Genomic DNA, 25,600 nt, shown 5'->3' on the forward strand with positions numbered 1-25,600 from the left:
TTCATTGTGCAAAATCATTAAGATCGTATATCATAACAAGCAAACTCAGAAGTTGGCAGGTTCTGTTCTTGTGAATAGATAGTACTAATGATACCAAAATGTTGTTAGTAATATCTCTTGGCAGAATCTGAGGATAGTATCTTTCAACAAATTTTACTGTTGAAAATATTTAAAAATCCATGAGTAAAATAAAAAAATATATGTCATGCCTCAGAAATGAGGATAGTCTCCTCATTTCTGAGGTATACCATATATATATAGTTGAAATATGAATAGTTGAAACTTGGAGTAATAGGATTGCTCCACTTTTGCCTAATGCTTACCCCCCCCCCCTTTTTTTTTTTTTTTTTTTCCAGGAGAGGGATGGGGAAATAAAAACAATCCATACATTTTTAAAATGTCATCTTCACAAAATAATGGAAGGGTGGATCACATATTGTGCAATTAGTGTAAAAAGTTAAGGACTTTTATTTTCATCCAACTTTAATGTAACATATAACATTGTTAACTTCATGCCAGAGCAAATCTTACAATGGAATTTAAGTTTCATTTCTTGCTTCACAAGAACACCCATTTGTTCCTTTTCATATGTGTATGAGAGGTTTGGGCAAGCACAGGTTAATTTGGATTAAAGGGAGATAAAAAAAAAAACTTTTTTAAATGTTTTATTATGTTATTTGTATTAGAATAGAAAGTTTGTATTAAAATAAATTTCTTTAACATAATGGTATAACCCATACTTGATGAAATTCAAAATGGAAACTTCTCAGAAAAGAACAGACTAACATTTCTTTTTCTATGTGGCCTCTATTGAAATACAGTGGATGTATATACATATCTACTAGCCACTTGGAAAATTTCTGAAAATCATTACTCGTTGCTGACCAGAGGAATTTATTTCAGTAAAGTTAATTTATTGCAATGAACTTAAGGACTTTCAACCAACTTTAATGTAACATATAACATTGTTAACTTTATGCCAGAGCAAATCTGATGATGGAATTTAAGTTAATTTATTGCAATAAACTTACAGCTGTAATTAGCAGTGTTAGATGGTAGTATTCAGGGCTTTTTCTCCTGGAAATTTTTTTTTTCTCTTCATACATTCAAACTGCGTAGGATGCATCATCATCATCATCATCAGCCATTATCAATCCACTACAGGATGAAAGCCTCTCCAGCAACTTTCCAGTTCCTTCTTTTTTATGCAATTGCCATCCATTTACTACCCACAAATTCATGAATTTCGTCTGTCCATCTCCGTCGTTTTCTTCTAGCTCCTCTTGGGTACCATTTTGTTATTCTCTTAGTCCATCTGTCATCATGTCTTCGAGCTATGTGTCCTGCCCAAGACCATTTCAGTTCTTTAGTTTTGATAAGAATGTCCTTTACTTTAGTTTGTGGCCTAATCCATGTGTTTCTCTTCTTATTTAACAGTCTGATTCCCAATATAATTCATTCCATTCTTCGCTCTGTTGTTCTCGGTTTCTCTTCCATTCTTTTGGTGAGTGTCCAAGTTTCACATCCATAAGTCATGGTGGGGAGTATACATTGGTTCATAATTTTACGTTTCATACAAATTGGGATATTGCTTCTCAGTATGTGACTATATTTCCTGAACACTATCCATCCAAAATTTATTCTTCTCTCGACTTCTAGCCATTTATCATTATTACAGTTAATGACTTCTCCCAGATAAGTACATGACTCCACCTTTTCAATTACTGCTCCTTCAATGATTATATCTCTTTCTGTGGCATACTTGTTCATCATTGCTTTTGTTTTAGCCATATTCATCTTTAGTCCAAAATCCTTACTAACTCTGCATAACTGATTAAGATTTTCCTCTAATTCTTTTGGATTGTGGCTGATGACCACAATGTCATCTGCAAATCGTTAATGGTTTAGGTACTCTCTGTTCACATTGACTCCTTTCTGCGACCAGTCTAACCTTCTGAAAGCTTCCTCAAGGGCAGCAGTAAACAACTTCAGAGATAGTGTCTCCTTGTCAAACTCCTTTCCCAATTTTAAATTTGCTACTGTCTTTGTCTAGTCTAATAAAGGAGGTAGCATTCTCATATATTTTCTTCAAAATCATAATATATGGGTATCTATGCCTTGTCTTTCCAGTGCCTGAAACATTGCCTTATGCTGTATGGAGTCAAATGCCTTTTCATAATCCACAAATGTCAGCCATGATGGTGTTTTATATTAATTTGCTTTCTCCATTAGCTGTGATATTATGTGAAGGCGATCCATAGTTGAGAATCCTGTCCTAAAGCTAGCTTGCTCTTTCAGTTGATTCTCATCAAGTATTCTTTCTAATCTGTTAGTAGTAGGATGCATATAGTTAACAAACTCTGTACTGACTTCTATGGCCATAGCTTCCTCAGGGCTTACCTTAAGATAATTAGGTTTTTTTCTGTGAACTTCAATTTTATCTTTTGGAAACAAGAAATTGGTGGCAACAAGGTCTGGAGAGTGAGAGGGGTTGAACTACAGACATTTTATTGTTGTTTAGAAACTATTAGATAGACAAGTGGTGCTTTCTTGAAGGTACAACCCAAACATTTGAACATTGCACTCTTGATAAAGCAGCTTCTCCAAAAGGTATCTGTAACATTTTGCATATTTCTAATGCAGTTTTACAACTTGAAACAAAACTTGATGCATACTCCTTATTCTTTTGAATCAAAATCATTTATTTCAAAAAATCACAGAGCACATTGTACATGCTTAACTAAACAGCATCATGTATACAGAGTGTGCCAATTAAATAACGAGACCTCGTGCACTCTGCATTTAGTATTAATATAAGAGGCCAAAATAGTATATGATTAGATCCACTAGAGTGTGCTCTTCCAACGGGACGCCTCTTTAGGCAGGTGGGCAGGAGTAGCAGTGCATAGCACACGCTTCTTGATTAGACTGGGGTTCGAGCCCGTGAGCCACCAAATATGGAGGATGCAGAAAGGTCAGGGAATGACCACTGCATATCCCCGGAGCAATATGGCCTTAGTTGCTAATGCTCCTGAAAAAAAAAAAAAAAAAAAACCAAACCAAATAACTTTCCAACGAGTGCAAATTTAAACTTGTCTGGTCAGTAGTTCGTGATTTATGACGTAAAGAGTAATAGCAATTTTGTGCATGTCGTCAGAAAATTGAAAACGAAGCCAAGAGCAATTATATTTTATTGTAAATTGGGAATAAATGCTGGGGAAATTTTTGATTTAAAAAAAGTTTATGCTGATGAATGTTTGTCTCGACCAAGAGTGTTCGAATGGTTTTCTTGTTTTCGTAAAGGATGTGAGTCGTTATAGGATGATCCCCGACCTGGCCGACTGATCTCTGTTCAAAAACTGGGAGTTGTCAGAAAGGTTAAGAAAAAAATTGATTGAAGACAGATCAATTTCAGCGAGGTTGCTTGCTTGCTGAGATGATCAGTAGCAATAAGGAATCTGTTTGAGAAATTCTAAAAGATCATCTGGATAAGAAGGCGCCTCTGTAGCCAGGTGGGAAGGAGCGGCAGTGTGTAGCACACGCTTCTTGATTAGACCGGGGTTCAAGCCCGTCACCATCAAATACGGAGGATGCAGTAAGGTCAAGAAATGACCATTGCATATTCCCGGAGCAATATGGCCTTAGTTGCTAATGCTCCTTAAAAAAAAAAAAAAAAAAAAAACAAGATCTGGATAAGAGAAAAGTTTGTTCCTGTTTTGTACCGCATTCGTTGAGTTTCGAGAAAAGAGAGTCAAGTGTTGCATCGTTTGATGGCATTTGTTGACAATGACCCAACATTTTTGAGTAGAATCGTTACCGGTGACGAGAGTTGGTTTTCCCAAAACCAAAACAGCCATGAAAAGGAATGTAATACAGGACGATAGAGGACATCCAGGCTGCAGTGGCTGACCAGCTGAACGTGGTACCAGAAGAGGAGTTCCAGAAGTGTTTTCAAAACTTGTATAAAAGATGTAAACAGTGTGTACACATTGGAAGTGATTACTTCAAAAATATATAACCTTACTTTGCTGTTAGTGTTATTATTTTTTTTTTTATTTATTTTTTTTTTGTAGTAGTGTCAGTCTTGTTATTTAATTGGCACACTGTGTATGATGGATACAACATAGAATGACATGTGACAAGGAAAACTATCATAAAATAAAATTTTTAACCTAAAATTGAGCCAAATCATTTTATTATTATTATTATTATTAAAGGTGCCTCCGTAGCCAGGTGGGCAGGAGCAGTAGTGCGTAGCACAAGCTTCTTGATTAGACCGGGGTTCGAGCCCGTGACCACCAAATACGGAGGATGCAGAAGGTCAGGGAATGACCACCGCATATCCCCGGCCCGGATAAAGGGTTGGCGTCAGGAAGGACATCCGGCCATTAAAAAAAAAAAAAAAAAAAATTCACGCCAAAACAGTAAAAACGCTGACCTCATATATATAATGGGGAAAAAGGCAAGGACAAAAAAAAAAAAAAAAAATTATTATTATTAAAAATATATATTTGATATCATTACAGAAATAAGAACATTTAGTATAACTGTAAACTTAAACATTAGCTTTTCAAAACATTCTTTTAATATACAGCATGTAGGAACTTGCATTAATTTAGGGGCAAAATCAGCTAAAAACTTAAATGCTATACTTTTATTAAAGGTGCAGCCCAGATGCTGTGCACCTCTTGCACTCTCTTAAACCAGCCCTGTTATTATTGCCTTGCTGGAAAAATGTGTACTATTATTGGTATCATCATAACATGACCACTCCTATAACTTGTGGGTTAGCATTCTCTATATACTAGAAAGCATAAGAAATCACATTTCAGATTATAACCATTATGTAGTTGCGAACTTCTGCAAACAACATAGTTTGGGACAACTCAGGGACACTTCTAAGGGGCTTAAAAGGAATTATTCAATTACAGTTTGGCAAATATTCAGATGCAAATCCACTGCAGCCAATAGATTCAGTTCAACACCACTTCCGCAGATGCGCCTTTTTTTTTTTTTTTTTACAAGATAAAGCATCTCCAAGACATCATTCTTTAACATAAGACACCTGTGGAAGAAATGTCTAATGGGAGCTGCAAGCTGAAGAGTGATTTGTGAATTCAATAATTCTTATTAAGCATCTCAGGTATAAGCTGAAGTATTTCTGGGATCTGGACTGAGTGTACTGTAGGTTGACTTTCATATTGCACTGCTTCAATACTCAGAACTCTCTCCCAAGAATCAAGGATGCAATACTTTGATCAGATTGAGGAACAGTATAATAAAATGCTATACTGTTGACACATATCATCTGGGAGAGCCTTCGCTCACCTCAATGAGCCATGGTTGTCCAACGTCTCACCAGCGGTTCGTGAGTTTTCCCTCCTTCGACCACTTTTGATAGGTACTAACCATGGCTGACCATGAGCATCCCACCAGCCATACCGTTTCGGATATGCTCTGACCCAGTCATGTGGCCATTACAATTTAGCCTTTGTCAAACTCGCTTAAATCCGCTGCCTTTCCCATCTGAAGAACAAGAGTAACATTGATTAATGGAGCTCAATATTAAGTGTTTTTTATACTGTGTTCCGACCCACGCATGCGCCGTAGTTCACCTGCAGTTGCTTCGATTTGCATAACAACTCGCTTTGGGCTCAGGCTCTTTGGAAATGACTGCTATATCATAAACTGGTCACAAGAATGCCTTTGAGTTTTTTAATGAATAACGGATTCACCTGTTGTATATGTTATTCAATTAGAAATGACATTAGTTACTTTAGGTTGATTCATGGATAAACATAGTTGGTTCTTAAGAGCCTTAGACCAAGCCATATAACTGTCACTGAAGGCAACAATATTGTCTCCAGGTAACAGTATAGGAAAATCCTAATGCAGAAAACATTATTTTCTGAAACTATTTCAGTACCTACATTGAAATAGTAACCTACTTCTTTACTTTATGATGATGTTTAACATCACACAAACTTCATTGGGAGCAAAAGAAATACTTTTATCCTTAAATGTGGTTCAACGTTGTCCATTTCTATATTTGTTTTTGAAGAAAATCAAAGATGAGATTCAAGAATATTTCATGATAATAATTGTATCTTGTGATTTTCATTTGGTAATGAAACATACCACATGAATTGTGGTGTTTCATTACCAAAATGTATTAATATATATTTTTAAATAGGAAGCTTGCTTTCTCACATTATTTAAAAATTTTAAACTATTCTGTTGGTCCATTTAAGAATTTCATTAACTCAATTTGTGTGAGTGTGAGTTGTTTAACAGACCTAAAATTATTTTCTGTGTACTTTATATCTTTTATATTTATGACAGGCACATGCTTTGTTGTGTTAATAAAACAGTACAGTTGATTATTAATATTATCGTATAATAGTGATAGTAATATTATATTAATGTTTTTAATGTTTAAAAAGGTTGTTTATTTATTCAGGACTTGGAGAATCTGCTAGTGCATTGCAAAGGGAAGCAGGTTTACCTACAGTACCTGGTAAAGGGGCAACTTTACAGGCACCCCCATTCTGGTCAGTTACATGTTCTTCTGCCACTCAAAAGTTGGTAAGTTTCTCTGATCTAAAACAAGCTTTAGTGTGGGTAGTATTTAAGAAGCATCGATATGAGAAATTTGTCATAATTTAAATGTGTGCATGCACAAGCAGGTGCTTAATTATTTGATATATTGCATGGGGGAAAGAAATATTTTTATTATTATAGCACTACAAAAGTGTATAACATTTCATTTTTAAGGACACTAGCTGGTAGTTCTTCACAGTGTGAAGGAAACTAAAAATAATATACTGTTTGTTGAAATGAAAGTACAAAAATGAAGTCCACTGTGGTACATTAATCTTTCCTTCCACAGCAAATAACAGAAATTTTGTAAGTATACAGAAATATCATATTTGTGTTATAATGCTGATAATGCTTTAATTTAACAGGAAAAAAAAAAGGAAATTTCCCCAGTAGATAATAAAGCAAATGCATGAAAGATCATGAAAAATCAACAAATTCTAATTTTTATTGTTAACATCCAAGAACTTAAGCAGAAATTCCAAGGATGCCAGAAACCCATTAGACTAATGGAATAGCGCATCACATTAGTGTAATGGAATGTATACTATTTCTTTGTTCTGACTTCCTTCTTGTTTATAACATGGATGATATGAAATGTATTTTTGCACATCGAGTTTTGTTATGATTGTTTTAGCACATGTGCTCTGCTAACATTACAGAAGTCTTAGTTTTTGGACTTTATCCAAATTAGTGAATAATTAATACAGATATAACTTCAGGGAGAGTTTTTTTTTTTTTTTTTTAAATTAATTAAGGATTTGTTCTGTATAAGCTTTCTTTCTTGCATCATATGCCTCTACTAATGCTAATACTAATTTATCATGGAAATGTTTCCATTAAAAGTCTATGTTACAACCAATGCATTAGTCCATCATGTACTTTGTAAATGCTTGTATGGAATTACACAACAAGGATTGCACTGTAAATTGAAATCAGAGACCAACCTAATATATCTGCCATTGTCAATTTTTCCAGGGAAGCAAGTGATGCAGAAAATAAGTAGCTTTATGTAGTAATAAGAATAGAAATTAATTCAAATAAAATATTAGTTAGCTAAATGTATTAATATATATTTTTAGCTTAATTATTTGATATATTGATATATACAGGGTGTCTCAAAAATATTGGTACAAACATTTAGGGGAGGTAGGTAACATCTAAAGAGACACTCCTAAGGCAGAAGCAACGGCACGTGTGCTGGTAGTAGGATTATTCTGGACGGCATTCAACACACTTTCTTCCATGGCGGGAGTTTGCGTCGAACGTGGTCTGCCCGCACTACTCCTGTAACCTCTAAATGACCCATAATCACAAATTTTGCGATTATGGGTCTTTTGATGAATTTTGATGCACACCTGCAAACAAACGGTGGTCTGGTACATGCCTATCTGGGAAGCATTCTCCATAAATTTGTTGAGTGGCTCATCCATTGCCCTCTACTAATCCATACACTAGGTGCATGTCTGCCAGCTCAGAGTTCGTATACCGATGCATGCTCTTCGTGCGGTGACTACTGCTTGAATGAGTAAACCAGAAATTTTCCCTCTCGCGAACTGATGAATAGCGCAGCGCAGTCTACCAACTTACGGTAATGTTTCTGGTTATGGATTCCTATGCGATTCACATTTCTTTAGATGTTACCTACCTCCCCTAAACGTTTGTACCAATATTTTTGAGAAACCCTGTATAAAAATGTCATGAATTAGGGTTAAATTTGAAAGTGTCTGCATTTCTGCAAAGACATGATAGGAGGGAGTATATGACAAGAGCCTTCTCAATCAATTCAGCCCTGAATTGTGCAAGGCTCATGGGTAGAATTTTTCTCAGCATGGTCTGTGCTTGTTAACAGGAGAGATTGTTTCTACAGGGATGGGATACATTCAAATAGATAGGGTGCAAGAATATTTGCTGATGCTATCAAGGCAGTGTTAGGTGGGTTGGAAAACTGCTAGCTTGGGGGGAATTCTCAGACTAATAGATCAACAGTAGCTGCAGGCAGGGGTGAAAGTGATTCTTGCACTGCTTCTATTGAAATGAGTACCAGCCTGGAAAGCAAGGTGCTGGGGATTTCAAGGACTGCTGGGAGTCATCATGGCACAAGTAAATACATGGGTTGTGTTAGGGTATCTAATAGTAAGAATAGGTTTATGTATACTTGCATGTACACCAATGCTAGGAGTATAGTAAATAAATTTGATGAATTTGAAGTGCTGGTGAAGACATCAAAGGCAGATCGGAGACGTGTCACACAGAGATAAGGAATGCAGATTTGGAATTTGGAGAGTACAATGTCTATCCTTTTTGTACAATGTGTACAAAAAAGGACAGACAGGATAGAAAAGGAGGAGGGGTCATGCTGTTAGTTAAGAAACATAAAATCCAAGGTAGTACATCCAGTTTATATGGATGGGACAGTGCAATGTGTTGAGTCAGTTTGGTGTGACATAAGCACTGGAAAAGGGAAAACGAGAGTAGGAGTGTGTTATAGGCCTAATGATTCTGAAGAGTACAATGAACAACTCTACAGTCTTGCTAATGTCACTCACACATTAGCAAGACTTTTGTGGATTTATTGGATGATTGTTTTCTACAGCAACATGTTCTAGAGGCAACCAGAGGGTTTTTTTTTTTTTTTTTTTTTTGATTTGGTAGTTGTTGGCGCATCGGCTTCTGTGGCCATATTGCACCTCCCAAGGTTTTTTTGCAGTACTTTGATCCAAGCCCGAGGCGGGAATCGAACCCGCGACCTTTGGGTTGCCGGGCAGGTACTTTACCCACTCGGCTAGCCCGGTCGGCGCAACCAGAGGGAGTAATACTCTTGATCTGATTATCAGCAGTGATTATTTATGCCTTAAGAATCTGCAGATAAAGGAACCACTAGGTGGCAGTGATCACAGTGTACTGATGTGGGATTTACTCAAAGATGTAACTACCATCAGGGGAAAAGGGAAGGGTTTTTGCTTTCATAAAGGCGATTACAGTGGTCTCAGACAATTTTTAAATTCTGTAAAGTGGTACCAACTGTTGATGTTACCAACAGAAAATTCTAAATGGGAAGCATTCAAGGAATTAATCTTGGAAACTACTAGACTTTTCATACCTTGGCGCCTCCGTAGCCAGTTGGGCAGGTGCAGCAGTGCGTAGCACATGTTTCTTGATTAGACCGGGGTTCGAGCCCGTGACCACCAAATACGGAGGATGTGGAAAGGTCAGGGAATGACCATCGCATATCCCCGGAGCAATATGGCCTTAGTTGCTAATGCTCCTAAAAACCAAAATAACAAACAAATTTTTCATACCAACTAAGAAATACTGTTCAAGGTTCAGGCCTAAATGGATGTCAGATGAACCAGTGACATTGTTGCTTTCTCTATTTTATCAGTGATATTGATGAAGTTATGTCAGGCTTGATGTCCAAGTTTGCAGACAATACGAAGGTTGATAGGGTTGTGAATGAAGTTTAACATTGACAAATGAAAGTACTGTTAGAATGACTATTAGAAAAACTATTAGAATGAGCAGAAGCCTGAAAAACAAGATGCATGATATTTCAGAGACTGCTGGGAGCCATTGCGGTACAAGTAAACACATGGGTTGTGTTAGGGTAGCTAAGAATAGAAGCAGGTGCAGGTATACTTGCGTGTACACCAATGCTAGGAGTTTAGTAAATAAATTTGATGAATTTGAGGTATTGCTCAAAACATCAAAGGCAGATATTGTTGGGATATCAGAGACGTGGTGTCACACAGATATAAGGGATGCAGAACTGCAATTTGGGGAGTACAACGTCTACAGAAAGGATAGACAGGATAGGAGGGGGGGGGTTATGCTATTAGTTAAGAAACACATAAAAACCAAGGAAGTGAAGCCAGTCGACATCGCTGGACAGTGCAGTGTTGAGTCAGTTTGGTGTGACATAAGCATTGGGAGATCAAAATTGAGAGTAGGAGTGTGCTATAGGCCTAATGACTCTGATGAGTATAATAAGAAACTGTACAGGGAAATAGAGTGGGCCAGTAAATCAGAGAGTCTTATAATGGGGGATTTTAATTTCCCAGATATTGACTGGAATTTGTGGGTTGGTCACTCACACACTAGCAAGGCTTTTGTGGATTTATTGGATGATTGTTTTCTTCATCAGCATGTTCGGGAGGCAACTAGAGGGAGTAATACTCTTGATTTGATTATCAGCAGTGATTCTTCATGCATTAAGAATCTGCAGATAAATGAACCACTAGGTGGCAGTGATCACAGTATGCTGAAGTGGGATTTACTCAAAGAGGTAACTACCATTAGGGGTAAAGGGAAGGGTTATTGCTTCCGTAAAGGCGACTACGATGGACTGAGACAGTATTTAAATTCTATACAGCGGGACCAACTGATGATGTTACCAACAGCAAATTCAAAATGGGAATCATTCAAAGAACTTATCTTGGAAACTACTAGGCTTTACATACCAACTAAGAAATATTGTTCAAGATTTAGGCCAAAATGGATGTCAGATGAACTAATGAGGCATATGGCAGAGAAGAAAAATGCATGGGATACTTACAAATTAACACATGACACAGAAGCCTATGATAGATAAAAGTTGATATGCAACCAAGTTACAAAAGAGGTTAGGCAGGCGAAGGCAGATTACGAGAAATCCTTGACAAGGGATGCAAAGAAAAGCAGCAAAGAGTTCTTTACTTATGTAAACTCTAGAAGGAAGGGGATGAATCAGATTGGTCCACTTGATATTGATGGGTCAACTGTTGATGATCCTGCTCAGGTAGCTAACAAACTAAAGAATATTTTGCATCGACATTCACACATGAGGAGTTATTTAGCGAGGGGAATGCCAGAGGTGTATTCAACTCTAGCAGTAAGCTACAGAATCTTGAAATAACTGGGAGTAAAGTGGAGGAGAAACTGTTGAAGATAAACACAAGAAAGGCACCCGGGGTGGATGGGATCTATCCAGTTATATTAAAGGAGGCAGCAAAGGAAGTAAGCAAACCCTTAGCCATAATTATGAGAGCTTCCTTGGACTCAGGGGAGGTACCCATAGACTGGAAATGTGCAAATGTGACCCCAATTCACAAAGGAGGATCAAAGGCTGACACAAGTAATTATAGACCTGTGAGCTTAACTTCTGTTCCAGGAAAATTAATGGAGGCACTGGTTAAAGAAGCACTGCAGGATCATTTAGACAAGACTTCAGTTATAGCTCGGACACAGCACGGTTTTGTTAAGGGGAAGTCTTGCTTGACCAATTTGATTGGATACTATGATGCAGTCACAAAAGAACTGGATGCAGGGAATAGCTTTGATATTATATACTTGGATTTTAGAAAGGCTTTTGATACTGTTGCACATGGAAGACTACTACACAAATTGGAGCAGTGTGACATTGGAGGCAAATTGCTGCTATGGATAAAGGGGTGGTTGAGGGGGAGAAGACAGAGAGTGGTAATCAATGGACACTGCTCATCGTGGACTAATGTTATTAGTGGAGTCCCTCAGGGCTCATTGTTGAGTCCATTATTGTTTTCTGTATTTATAAATGATATTGATGATGGTATATCGGGCTTAATGTCCAAGTTTGCAGACGATACAAAGGTTGGCAGGGTTGTCAAGGACACTACTGACACTATGCTGCTGCAACAGGATCTGGAAAGGTTGAGCAGATGGGCTGAGAGGTGGCAAATGAAGTTTAACATTGACAAATGTAAAGTACTACACATGGGAAACAGCAACCCCAGAGCAACGTATCAACTCTGTGGTACTACACCGACAGTGGTAGAGAATGAAAGGGACTTGGGGGTGGTTGTGCAGGCAGATATGAAGTTCTCTGAGCAGTGCAGACGGGCTGCAAGAGTAGCTCATGGAGTATTGTCAATGATATACAGGAATTTTTCCAGCAGGGATAAGGAGGTGATTATTCCCTTGTATAAGGCAATAGTCAAGCCACACTTTCAGTACTGTATACAGGTCTGGAGACCTCATTTCAAGAAGGATGTAGAGCTGCTGGAACGAGCAGAGAAGGGCAACAAGATTAGTGAATGGAACAAAGGGGTGCTCTTACAAAGAAAGGCTTAAGTTTTGCAAATTACAGTGTCTGGAGACTAGGCACCAGCGAGGTGATCTGATAGAGGTGTATAAAGCTTTGAATGGTTTGAGCATGCTCAATGCTGATGGGATTCTTCCTCTAGCTCAGAAAAATCACCTGAGAGGGCATAAATTCAAATTGAGGAAAGACAGATGTAGGATAGACGTGCGGAAATTTGCCTTTAGCCAGCGGGTGGTTGGTTGGTGGAACAGACTTCCATCCCTTGTAGTGGAGGTTGATAGCCTAAATAAGTTTAAGGCTCAGCTGGACAGGTATTTTGAACGAACAGAGGGGTGAAGTGGAAGTGGTTTTTTTTTTTTTTTTTTTTTTTTGGCTGATTCTGCATAAGCTTGCTTTCTTGCATCAAATGCCTCTACTAATGCTAATGCTAATAAGTAAACAAAAAAAAAAAAAATCCTTTTTTTTTGTTTTTTTGTTTCTTTTTCTTCAAGGAACTAAGTTAAGTAATAACAATTGTATAAAAAAAAAAAAAAAAAAAAAATTTGGGATAACAATTAAGATTAATAACACAAAGCAATTAATTCAACTAATTGATGTGAACAATCAAGAAAAGAAAACAACATAATGCTTAGAAATACTAATTTCTCTGTTACCACAGCTTTGCTAAAATGCAAATGGTCTGGAACGCATGATATGCATTGTATATGTTGTAAATTGACTTTGTATATTTGAAATTGTATATTGATACCTGACATTGTGTATAGATTGTAAATAGAAGGATTCTATATTTCTACGGTCAAATTCCTCCTCTGTAAGGCTTCGGCTGTTTTGGAGTAATAATAAATAAAAAGCACAATTCAAAAAAAAAAAAAAAAAAATGCTACTGCATGTGGGTAGCAGTAATCCCAGAGTAAAGTACTACACTCAGGGTAGTGGAGAATGAAAAAGATCTGGGGATAATTGTGCAGTTAGATATGAAGTTTTCTAAGTTCTGCAGACTCCTGCACGATTATCTCATGGGGTTTTGCCAATGATATATAGGAATTTTTTTTTTTTTTAGCAGGGATAAGGAGGAGGTTATCCCCTTGTATAAGGCAGGCAATGGTCAGGACACACCTTGAGCACTGCATACGGGTCTGGAGGCCTCATTTTAAGAAAGATGTTGAGCTACTAGAATGAGTACAGAGAAGCACAACAAAATTTGTGAGTTGAACAAAGGGTTGCTGTTACGAAAGTAGGCTTAACTTCTGCAAATTGCAGCATCTGGAGACTAGGCACCTGCGAGGTGATCTGATTGAGATGTACAAGACCTTGAATGGTTTGAGCAAGCTCATTGCTGATGGGATTCTTCCTTATGCTCAGATTCCTCACCTGAGAGGGCATAAATTCAAATTGAGGAAAGACGGTTGTAGAATAAATGTGCAGAAATTTGCCTTCAGCCAGCGGGTGGTTGATTGCTGGAACAACCACATGCCACTTCTAACACTACTACAAACTTCCATCTGTCATTGTGGAAGTGACAGCTTAAATAAATTCAAGGCTGAACTAGACAAACTTTTGGAGTGTGAATGGATGGGTGAAATGGGAAGGGTTTTTTTTTTTTTTTTTGCTAATGCTAAATAATCTTGCTTTCTTGCATCATATGCCTCTAGTAATGCTAATGCTAATTATATATATACAGTATACTGTATTTTATATGTAATATCAGCAATATTCTTAAAGTCCACCAGACAGCTGTGTTACATTGTTCGGCCAGCCAATGAGAGGATTTCCCATCAAAGGGTAATGAAGAAAAATCCTTGCACACATAGAAATTGCCTAGAAAGTAGAATTCAATGAAGAAATAGCTGCTATAATAAAAGATAAGTGCTTGAGCATCTTACCAAAGTCTAAAAAAAAAAAAAATGTTTCCACCAGTAAGAAATGTGTGATGCATATGAAAGCCAGCTCTGAAAGCATGGCAACAATGGCTCAATGTGTCATCAAAATTGTTCTATAAATAAGATCAACCCCAGAGGGAAGGACCAATATCAAAAAGTTTTTTGATATTAATGGCTGAAATAAATGCTGTCTTAGAGAGTAGCCATGTTCACTGAATACAGTATATAAATACCATAGAGAAACAATGGGCAGAAATTCCATTTTTGAAGTTTTTCAAAAATAACTTACAACTTAGCAACCTTCTGGTCAACAGTCAGTCACCAAAATTACATGAGGAACTCACCAAATGTCTGTGAGTTGGAGGGCACCCTCAGAATAGAGGGGGATGGCTGAAAACACAATTTTAAAGGTAATATCCAAGAGCCTAACTGTTCAGCTAAAACACCAATAGAATAGTTCTTTTCTCCTTATATGAACAGAGTGGATGGTGGAGAAGGATGGCTTTAAGCTCCTTTTTTTTGCAAGAGAACAGCTTTCAAACTTCATTATGGGGAGTTGATGAAGAGATATTGTTCAGATGTATTGTGTACTTGTGACAGTTCCCTAAAAACTCCTTGATATCATGGCAGTAGCAGAGCAGACTGTTTACTGTAGAAAATGTCACTAAAACTTGGTTTCTTTTTTGACACCATGACACTGACACACTGACATTTTCTTAACCAAATGTCCCTGCTTTAGCCTTGAGGCAAGCAGTTTGTCTTTATCTTTGGAGAGGGCTAGATTTCTAATGAGGTCATCAGCTCATCTTGAGTAAACAGCTCCTGCTCTAATGTCTCTTTGTCAGGTGTGCTCAGGTCAGCTGAAGTTCGCAGGTCTCCTCCAATCAAATCATCATTGATTCATTCCATTTCATCTTCTGAAGAATCTAGTCCATGCTATGGAAGTATGGAATTGGCATACTGTCATTGTGAGGAATTAGTCTCATCACTGAATCCAGGTTCAGATAAACAACTTTATGCTTATTTTTAGCAGAGAATATAGTGATCTTTTGTCTCCCTCCATATCATGGGTATAGCTAACAGCATTGACTTTTTATTTTTGTTTAACCAGTCATGTAATCCATTCAAACAAATGGTACAAATAACGTGTGATGTCCATGCCTTATTCTGGTCACCTAGAGGACAGCCAAAGTATGGAAATTTTTCTAAATATCTATCATTCCCTAACTAAATCACAAAATTGGGATTATTTAAGAAAGAGTCACACACAGCAGATTTGTCAGAGTGATGTTTACACTTTCTAGGCATGATAATGAATGTTTCATTCATTATCATGCCTTTCTTGAAACAGTTTATAATCAAATCATTAAATTATGAAATAACAAGGATATATAGTTATATTAAAATAATTACATAGACATGATGAATGTATAAACAATAATAATAATAAATAAACAGTAACTATATTGATTTAGGTTGGCAGAAAAGGTATATGAGTGGTAGAATCAGTCTCGTCATGTTCATGTAATTGGTCTCATCACAAAATCTAAAACAGAAACAGATTTGGAATCAGTATTCAGAGATCTGCCCAGTCCACTTGTTTTTTTTTCCAATGAAAAATACTTGTTAACCTATGTTATTATTATTGAAGTGATCGCTTATGTTTTATTGTGAAAAATTATTAATCTGTTATAATAACACAGAACAGAATCTGTATAGATCATAACTAATGCCGGAAGAGCTTTTTTTTTTTTTTTTTAAAGGAACTGAATTTTAGTATGTTAACTATGCATTTGCATGAATGAAAAAGTGGAGTCCCCCAAAAAACTTTTTATATTATTGAATGTGTTCACTTATGTTTTTATTTTTTATATTCCTCTTTAAAAGTGTACTCCTATTTTTTGATTTTTCTGACAGTCTCGTCCAATAGTTTCATCTCATCCAATAATAATTTCATCCCATCATCCGTCTTCCTCAGTTCATTCCCCTTCTGTTCCGTCAGCTGATCGCTTATCGTGTCTTCCTAGTTCAAGTTTAACATCATCTCCACTAGCCAATGGTCATTATTCACCACTTTCATCAGCAGGGCCAATCCGTCTTAATTTAGCTGCAAGCAGAACTCAGGTAAGTAGAATTATTTTACCCTAGCTTGCTTGTTAATATGCATTTTTGATTAGAACAGCATGTAAAAATTCAAATTGTCCAGCATAAGTTTATTTTGGAAAATGTTTGTGAATACAAACATTTTCCTGGAGACTAGGCACCAGCGAGGTGATCTGATAGAGGTGTATAAAGCCTTGAATGGTTTAAGCATGCTCAATGCTGATGGGATTCTTCCTCTAGCTCAGAAAAATCACCTGAGAGGGCATAAATTCAAATTGAGGAAAGACAGATGTAGGATAGACGTGCGGAAATTTGCCTTTAGCCAGCGGGTGGTTGGTTGGTGGAACAGACTTCCATCCCTTGTGGTGGAGGTTGATAGCCTAAATAAGTTTAAGGCTCAGCTGGACAGGTATTTTGAACGAACAGAGGGGTGAAGTGGAAGTGGGTTTTTTTTTTTTTTTGGCTGATGCTGCATAAGCTTGCTTTCTTGCATCAAATGCCTCTACTAATGCTAATGCTACAATTCTCGACTTTACGAGTTAATTCGTTCCTAGCGCGTGCTCGTAAAGCGGGAATTTATTTCCCATAGACATAAGGTTAAAAATAGGGGTTACGTTCTCAACAATGAAATTAGTTAGCTAATTAGTTTATGTTTAAACAATGATTGGTTTATCAGAAGAAATGAAAACAGCCTGTAAAATCAAGCAAATTATAATAATAAAGAAATTATTTGACTTACAAATGTTAAAGAATGTTTATTCTTCATGATCATCGACTAAATGCACAGTCATTGATCACTCATTATTGGCTTGGCACTCATTGATTTGTTGCACAAGGAGTCTTCAGAAATGTTTCAAGAGGTGTTTGTTTCCAAGATAAGCTTCTCTTTTAATTATAAATTTCACGATTGCATGCATAAGCATTTTTTAATGGAACACACAAATTGCAACTAACATGATTCGCGAGGAGTAACAAGTTTACATAGCTTTAAAAAAAAGGAATGAAGAGAAGATTCTGAAAATTTGTTTTTTATACAATTGAAGATTTCAGTAAAGGGGAAACACATTTCACCATAATAACAAAAAAAACCACACAATTCTGGCTATCGGTATTTTTACAAATGCAAGAAGTTCAAGTTTACTACCCGTTTATAATTGCTTGCAGTAACAGAAAAGCCCAATAAACCGGAAAGTGCAAATTGTTTTTATTGTTTTATGGTCGTGACCTCCAGAAATGTGCATTTAAACAAAGGCGTTTAAAATTCTTATAACAGAACATATGATAACGATGAAAGTGTAGTGAATTTTAATTATTTGTAACTAATACAATTTACAAACCACGCTCACGACCTTTTATATGGCTTTAAGGTTACACTCGTGACTTTAAAAATTACATTTTAGAGAAATAAATAGCTTAGTTATACAGCGAAAATTTTAACTTCTGAGATCTTGAAATGAATTACCAAAAAACAATGTGTTATTGGGTTCACATTACAGTATTTTAATGATATGATGGTGTCTCTGGAACTGATTAATATTGTAAAGCGGGGTACACTGTATTGTATAGCTTTAATGGGCTTTTTTCACTCCGTGGTTGAGTTAGTCGGTCTCAGGTGCACGTGGTTTGGAATGCGGTATTTATGAATGTTTAACATTCATTTTTTGCAGTTAATGTTCATATTTTCGATTTTGTTGATACTTGATACTTGGGGAAAAAAACTCGTAAACCCAGGAATTTGTAAAGCAAGAACTGCCTGTATTAGCATTATTGTAATACGAGGGGAAAAGGTAAGTGCTATTTGCACTTACCATTTTCCCCTTGTATGATTGGATTTCTATTGTTTTGGATTGTTTATATTAAACCAAAATATATATATATATATATATTTATTTATAACCCAGTTTTTAGTTTTGAGTAAAAATCATTACTTTTACACTAGTCTTACTGCTTGATATTTAAATACAGTAAAGAATATTATCCTATTTAATGTTCAGGTGAGAAACAGACAAAATCATCTTAATTGTTGATGTGATGTGTTAACTTCTTTATTTGATAGCCAAGTACACAATATCTGGTCAAGAATTTGAAAATTAATACTAAATTAAATCCAACAGAAGAAAAATATGAGTCTTGTTTGTATTTACAATCAGAGTTGAGACCATTCTATGCCATTGCCATTTGTGTGTTCCCTGCATTTTATTAGTTTAAAATGTGGTTTGTACAAGTAAACATGAATTGCTGACTTCAGCCCACGTGAAGAATGGAGTGCAAGAAAATATCAGGTATGATTGGATTTCTTGGAATTAACACTTCACTTCTGGTTTTAGTTATGAAAATGAAACCTTATTGTAGACAGATTTCAGGCAGTGCAAGGCCTAGATGACAATCTGAAACACTTTATGGAAGAGAACAAAAATAGAAGGGGCTATTCTTGTAGAAATTGTAATTTTTTTTTTTTTTTTTTTTTTTTTTTGTAATTTGTAAAACCCCTAGCTGTACAGCTGTGATGGGATATTGTATATCATATATACTATAGTAATTGTACAGTAAACTTGGAAAAACAAAAAATCACTTATTTTAAAATAATAGCTAAATGCCTATTAAATTATACGTAGGTATTTAAATTATACACTGAATGATAATATTATTAGGTATACCAATCTAATTAGTGGATAGATATCTCTTTAGCCTTCATAACAGCCTAGGTTCATTATGACACGGACCTGGACCCATTCATTTTAAAAAGTGTAGCACAGGGATGCTGGCCTATGTTGACTCATTTGCTTCCCACAGTTGTTGCTTATTGGATAGTTGCAAATCTTTGCTCCAACAAACTTGTTCTTCCTCATCTCACAGGTGGTCAATTGGATTGAGATCTGGTGAATGGGAGGCCACCACAATAGTTTGAATTCACTCATATTTCTGGAATCAGTTCTGTACAATTGTGGCATTGGTGCAGGGTATGCGACAACTCGGCGACAGTAAACTCAGCAACAAAAATTATTTTTAAAAGAAAATTATGTACATGTTTTCATTTAGGGTTATTATGAATTTATTAATCGAAATTTGTTAAGTCAAATGTATTAGCGCAATATGTTATTTATTAAGAACACACCTGTTTATTAGAAGAGAATTTATTGCAAAGATGTATACTTAATTTATTAAGCCAAAAATTAGAGAGATAAAAGTAATCAAAATATATATTTTAAAATTAATTAAAATCAATAAATAAGAAAAAATAGTAGAAAAACTAACATCAGTGGCAGCAGAAAGCACAATCCACTACATGTTGCTTATAATCAGCTAAAATAGGATATTTGCCAGTAGCATGGAAACCAGTAGAGTGAAAATGAACTCAATCAAATAAAATAACAAAATAACAATAACAGAAAAATATAGGGGGGGGGGGGTTAAAAAAGAAGAGGGTAGTTGAAGCAAAGTTCCTAAAATAATTTAGAAATAAGCCAATTAAAAAAAATTTAGCAGCACCCCCTAGTAGTTTCACATAATTCGTTTCTGAATTATGTGAAAACTCACTACGATGGAAACGTGGACTAACAACATTATATGACCAAATAAACTGAAAATAATAATTAATAAAATTAAATAAAATAGACTGACCATTATGCCCCATCTTGACAGAGGACCACTAGGTCAATAATAGTCAGGAAATCACTGCATTTCAAACGCTAAACAAATCCATGCAACAATGGAATGATGCTAAGATCAAACCGCCGATGCAATAGATTTGCATAGTGGTGGTCCTTATACAGCGAAAAATAATAAAGCAGAAAGCCTAGTACTCGCATGGCCAAACCACACCACTGACAAAATAATAGTTGAACTGAAAATATATATAGAAACAAATTAGGCTATAGATGGTAGTACAAATGCAGTGTTAGCACATCGTCACGCTACCCCCATGTAAATATAATCCAATTAATCCAAAAAACTAAATAGAGAGATAAAAGTAATCAAAATATATATTTTAAAATTAATTTAAATGATCAGTCTATTTTATTTCATTTTATTAATTATTATTTTCAGTTTATTTGGTCATGTAATGTTGTTAGTCCACGTTTCCATCGTAGTAAGATTTCACATAATTCGGAAACAGGTGCCTACTAGGGGATGCCGCTAAATTTCTTTTAATTGGCTTATTTCTAAATTATTTTAGGAACATTACTTCAACACTACCCTCTTCTTCTTTATCCCTCCCCTTATATTTTTCTGTTATTGTTATTTTGTTATTTTATTTGGTTGAGTTCATTTTCACTCTACTGGTTGCCATGCTATTGGCAAATATCCTATTTTAGCTTAATTTATTAAGTATACATCTTTGAATTTTTTTAATAATCCTGGAAAATAAACTATAAAACTACAAATACTTTACTTTTTTAATCCATATTGTAGTTGCAGGATATACCACGAAGATATTCTATAATATTTTGCCGATTATAGTTGTTGATCTTATTTAAATTTCTGCAGTCAACTTCTTCATAGCATGTTTGTTTCCATGAACGTTCATGACCGGCAGTAATTCTTTCAAAATATATATTGTAAGTTATTTCAATTTTCCTTAATTTATCTGTAATAATTCACAAAGTAGGGTGAGCAATACTACTACCAAAAGTGAACTGTAGTTTGTGATGGCAAGTTTCAGCAAAATTGTTTGTTCTGTTGCTTTCACTTAATGTTCATTGATATGTGGACCAAATATTAGAGGGAAATGTTGGTGCAGCTCTAGTACCATTGTTTCTGAGACATCCTATCTACGTATTGGTAAAACCATTTTAAAATTGGTTCAAACTCTTCTGGTAAATAATTTTCTACACTGGTAATTGCATGAATAGTCTTCTTGGGGAACAAATGCAATAGACGTGATCATTTTTGAATGTAATGCAAAGTTGACATCTATATTGTATCTTCTAGAAGAGGCATAATGCCAAGTGTTTCTGAAGATTTTTAATTAAGTGAAATAAGCAACCATTAATGTTTAGTCTGGAAAAACTGCATGAATAGCTTGAGATGGTTTGCAAGTTTGTAATCCACATTTATGCCAAAGTTCGTGTATATGTTAAATAATTTTATGTTTCAGCTCTTTTATCTGGCAGCAAATGAAACAATATAGGAAAAACTGCACCTCCATCTTTTCCAGCTAGTATGACGAAAATTGGAGGAAAAAGAGAAGAGAGCAAAAAAGTGCCAGCCATTAATAATTCCTTCATATGTTCACTCCACGTTGAGTGATATTCCCTACCAAATACCAGGATGTGCTGCAGGTCAGACTGGTCTCTTCTTGAATCTGCTAGAAGAAAATGCTCAAAATTTGTCAGACTGTACTCATAACAGGAATACTCCTCATGTATAATTATTGCAGTGTGCGATTCTGGATTTGCTGGTGCTCTTATTAAAGTTTTAGGATTGTTAAAAAATTCAAAGATATATACTTAACTATGCAATAAATTCTCTTCTAATAAACACGTGTGTTCTTAATAAATAACATATTGCACTGATATATTTGACTTAAAAAATTTCCATTAATAAATTTTATAATAACCTAAATGAAAATATGTACATAATTTTCTTTTCAAAATAATTTTTGTTGCTGAGTTGACCATGTCCGTTGGTGCATCATCTTGTTGGGAGGATACACTACAGTCATGAAGGGATGATCAGAAGTAATTTCCAGATAACCTGTGTCATCAAAATGTTCCACAGTTACCAAGGGGACCATTGTGCTCCGGTAAAACACTTTCCACACTATCACACTGCCGCCACCACCACCAGGTTCAGCAATGCAGGTTCACCAACCTGCATTGCTGAACCTGGTAGGATAACTCCATGGATTCATGCTGTTTTTGCCATGTTCTGACCCTCTCATCAGTAAGAAACAGTAGAAACTGGGATTCTTCACATCAGCCAATGTTTTCTTGTCCTCCACTGTCCATTATTGGTGTTCCTGAGTCCACAGTAACCTTACCTTTATTGCTGAGAGAAGTGGAACCAGATTTGGTGGTCAGTTGCAATATCTTTATTTTTGATAAGATACGATGAATTGTGCATACTCTTTGGTTGCAATTGTTGTACTCGGTTCCTATTTGATTGACTGTAGGCTTTCTGTTACCCTGTGTAAGGATTACCAGCCTCTGCTGACATCTCACATCAGTGAGCTGCTTCCGGCCACAGGTTTACCATTGGCTAGATATTTGGTTATTGGACCTATCTTGAAACACCCAAGACACAGTAATATGTGGAAACTTCAGCAGGGTTAAAGTTTTTGAGATACTTATACCAATATATCTGGCACTGACTAACATGTCCTATTCAAAGTCACTTAAATTTTTTGTCTTGCCTATTCTTACAGTGAACGCACACATCTTCTATCTGCCTGCTTCTTTATATTGCATGGTATGAACACATGATGTTATTATCAAAGAAGTGCTCCATTTTGTGAAAAGGATAAGTGCCACCTAATAAAGCTGCCACTCAATATACAGGGTGATTCACTACCAGTGCGACAAACTTGCAGGAGGTGTAGGGGGCACAAAGACGAATTGGAATCACATAGCATTGCAGGGTCCGAAATGCTTTCGTCATGCGGGAGGTCGCATGAACAAAGAAGCAAAGAAAAAGAACAGAAACAGCAACTCGTTAGTGTAACAGAAATCATTTTAATGACAAGTTTTACATTGGCAAAAAGCCATGCTACAGAAGGTGTTCGAAAGTTCGACCAGAAGCAGTCACACAGGCTTCACAGTGCCGCTGCATGGAATCCCTAATGTTCTGGAAGATTCCTGGCGTGTCTCGAATCTCCCCGGCAGCTACAGAGATGCGAGTGACGAGGTCTTCAATTGAATCAACGGGGGTCTCATACACTAATGTCTTCATTTGACCCCAGCAGAAGAAGTCCAGGCATGATAGGTCCGGCGATCTAGCAGGCCAATGAACCGGACCACCACGACCTGTACAATGCTGTCCAAATGTAACGTTTAGGTGTTGGCGGATGTCATTGGTGTAATGTGGGGGAGCCCCATCATGCTGGAACCACATTGAGTGGCGCAATGACTGAGGAACATGTGTTTCTTCAATAAGTTCGGCCAGGACTTCCTGTAGAAAGATCAAGTATGCCCTACCGTCCAGACGAGGGGGCAGAAGGTACGGTCCAGTGAGGTGGTCTCCAACAATGCCGGCCCAAACATTGACAGAGAAACGACATTGAGTTGCACGTGTTTGTGTACCATGGGGGTTCTCCAAAACCCACAAATGGGCGTTATGTTGATTGAAGGTTCCCTCTCTTGTGAAACTTGCCTCATCCGTGAACAATACGGACACAGCAAATGCGCTGTCTGCCGCACTCTGTTGAGGAAACCAAGTAGCAAAAGTCCTCCGGAGTGGATAATCCGCAGGCTCCAATGATTGGACGCTTTGCAGATAGTATGAACTCATTTGGTTTGTTGACAGTATCCTCCATGCAGTGGATTAGTAAATACCCAATCGTTGGCCTATCGCTCGAGTACTCGTACTCGAATTGCCTTCTGCAAGACATAGGACATTCTCATTGTCGACATCCTCGTCGTTCGCTCTCGATTCATGGTACCTCTCGTGAAACAACCAGTCTCACGTAACCTTTTGTGCACACGTGCGAAAATCGTATGATGAGGAGCACGCCTGTGTGGGAAACGTTCCTGGTACAAGCGCAGAGCGGCGCACCCATTATAGTCCGCAGCTCCATACGCAAGGTGCATGTCGGCCAGTTCAATGTTTGAATACTCGTCCATCCTACTGCCTCGGGAACCGGTTTGCAAATGCTGACTTCCAGCGAGATCGCTGTTCATGCGACCTCTCGTTCAACGTCCTCTACCGCATGACGTAGGCATTTCGGACCCTGCAATGCTATGTGAAGGCGCCTCCATAGCCAGGTGGGAAGGAGCAGCAGTGCGCAGCACACACTTCTTGATTAGACCGGGGTTCGAGCCCGTCACCACCAAATACGGAGGATGCGGAAAGGTCAGGAAATGACCACCGCATATCCCGGAGCAATATGGCCTTAGTTGCTAATGCTCCTAAAAAAAAAAAAAAAAAACCAAAAAAAAAATGCTATGTGATTCCGATTCATCTTTGTGTCCCCTACACCTCCTGCAAGTTTGTTGCATTGGTAGTGAATCACCCTGTATACTAGGTGAGTAGCCAATGTTACCTATTTAATACTTGATACAACAGACTGGAAATACTTGATACAAGAGACTGTTGAAATAATGGCACATTCAGTGCAGATGTTTTGCAGTGCCGAAAAAAGAGAGTGGCAAGTCACACGGTTACTGTATTTGTTTACGTTCGCCATTTTGAACGTGAATTCTGTACTGATATCACTGATTATTCTACTGTTTTATATTTATTTTAAATTAAAAACCCCTCACCATGGCTCCTAAAGTTAATAAATCAGCCATTTTCAATCCACTGCAGGATGAAGGCCTCTCCAGCAACTTTTCAGTTCCTTCTGTTTTGAGCACTGGCCATCCATTTACTACCCACAAACTCATGAATTTCATCAATCCATCTCCGCCTTTGTCTTCCAGGTTTTCTTCTAGCTCCTCTTGGATAGCATTCTGTTATTTTCTTAGTCCATCTGTCATCATGTCTTCGAGCTATGTGGTCTGCCCAAGACCATTTTATTTCTTTAGTTTTGATAAGAATGTTCTTTACTTGAGTTTGTTGCCTAATCCATGTGTTTCTCTTCTTATCTAACAGTCTGATTCCCAATATGATTCGTTCCATTCTTCGCTGTGTAGTTCTCAGCTTCTCTTCCATTCTTTTGGTGAGTGCCCAAGTTTCACTTCCATAAGTCATGGTGGGGGTATACATTGGTTCATTATTTTACGTTTCAGACAAACTGGGATATTGCTCTTCAGTATGTGACTATATTTCCTGAATGCTATCCATCCAAAATTCATTCTTCTCT

The 25,600-nt window shown here is 36.8% G+C and overlaps 1 protein-coding gene across 2 annotated transcripts in view; it reads left to right on the forward strand.

The window, feature by feature from the left end:
- The window catches only part of mahj (LisH and WD40 domain-containing protein mahjong), a 305,108-nt gene that overhangs the window by 187,087 nt on the left and 92,421 nt on the right, over positions 1 to 25,600 (forward strand). For both annotated transcript variants that reach the window (XM_090369657.1, XM_090369658.1), the window contains exons 23-24: positions 6,461 to 6,585; positions 16,453 to 16,659. In XM_090369657.1, the coding sequence (XP_090225783.1) occupies positions 6,461 to 6,585; positions 16,453 to 16,659 (332 nt within the window). The remainder of the gene's footprint in view (positions 1 to 6,460; positions 6,586 to 16,452; positions 16,660 to 25,600) is intronic.

Source organism: Mastigoproctus giganteus, chromosome 3 (assembly GCF_048544385.1).
Source record: "Mastigoproctus giganteus isolate SK-2022 chromosome 3, ASM4854438v1, whole genome shotgun sequence".
In the NCBI taxonomy this organism is placed as follows: Eukaryota; Metazoa; Arthropoda; class Arachnida; order Uropygi; family Thelyphonidae; genus Mastigoproctus; species Mastigoproctus giganteus.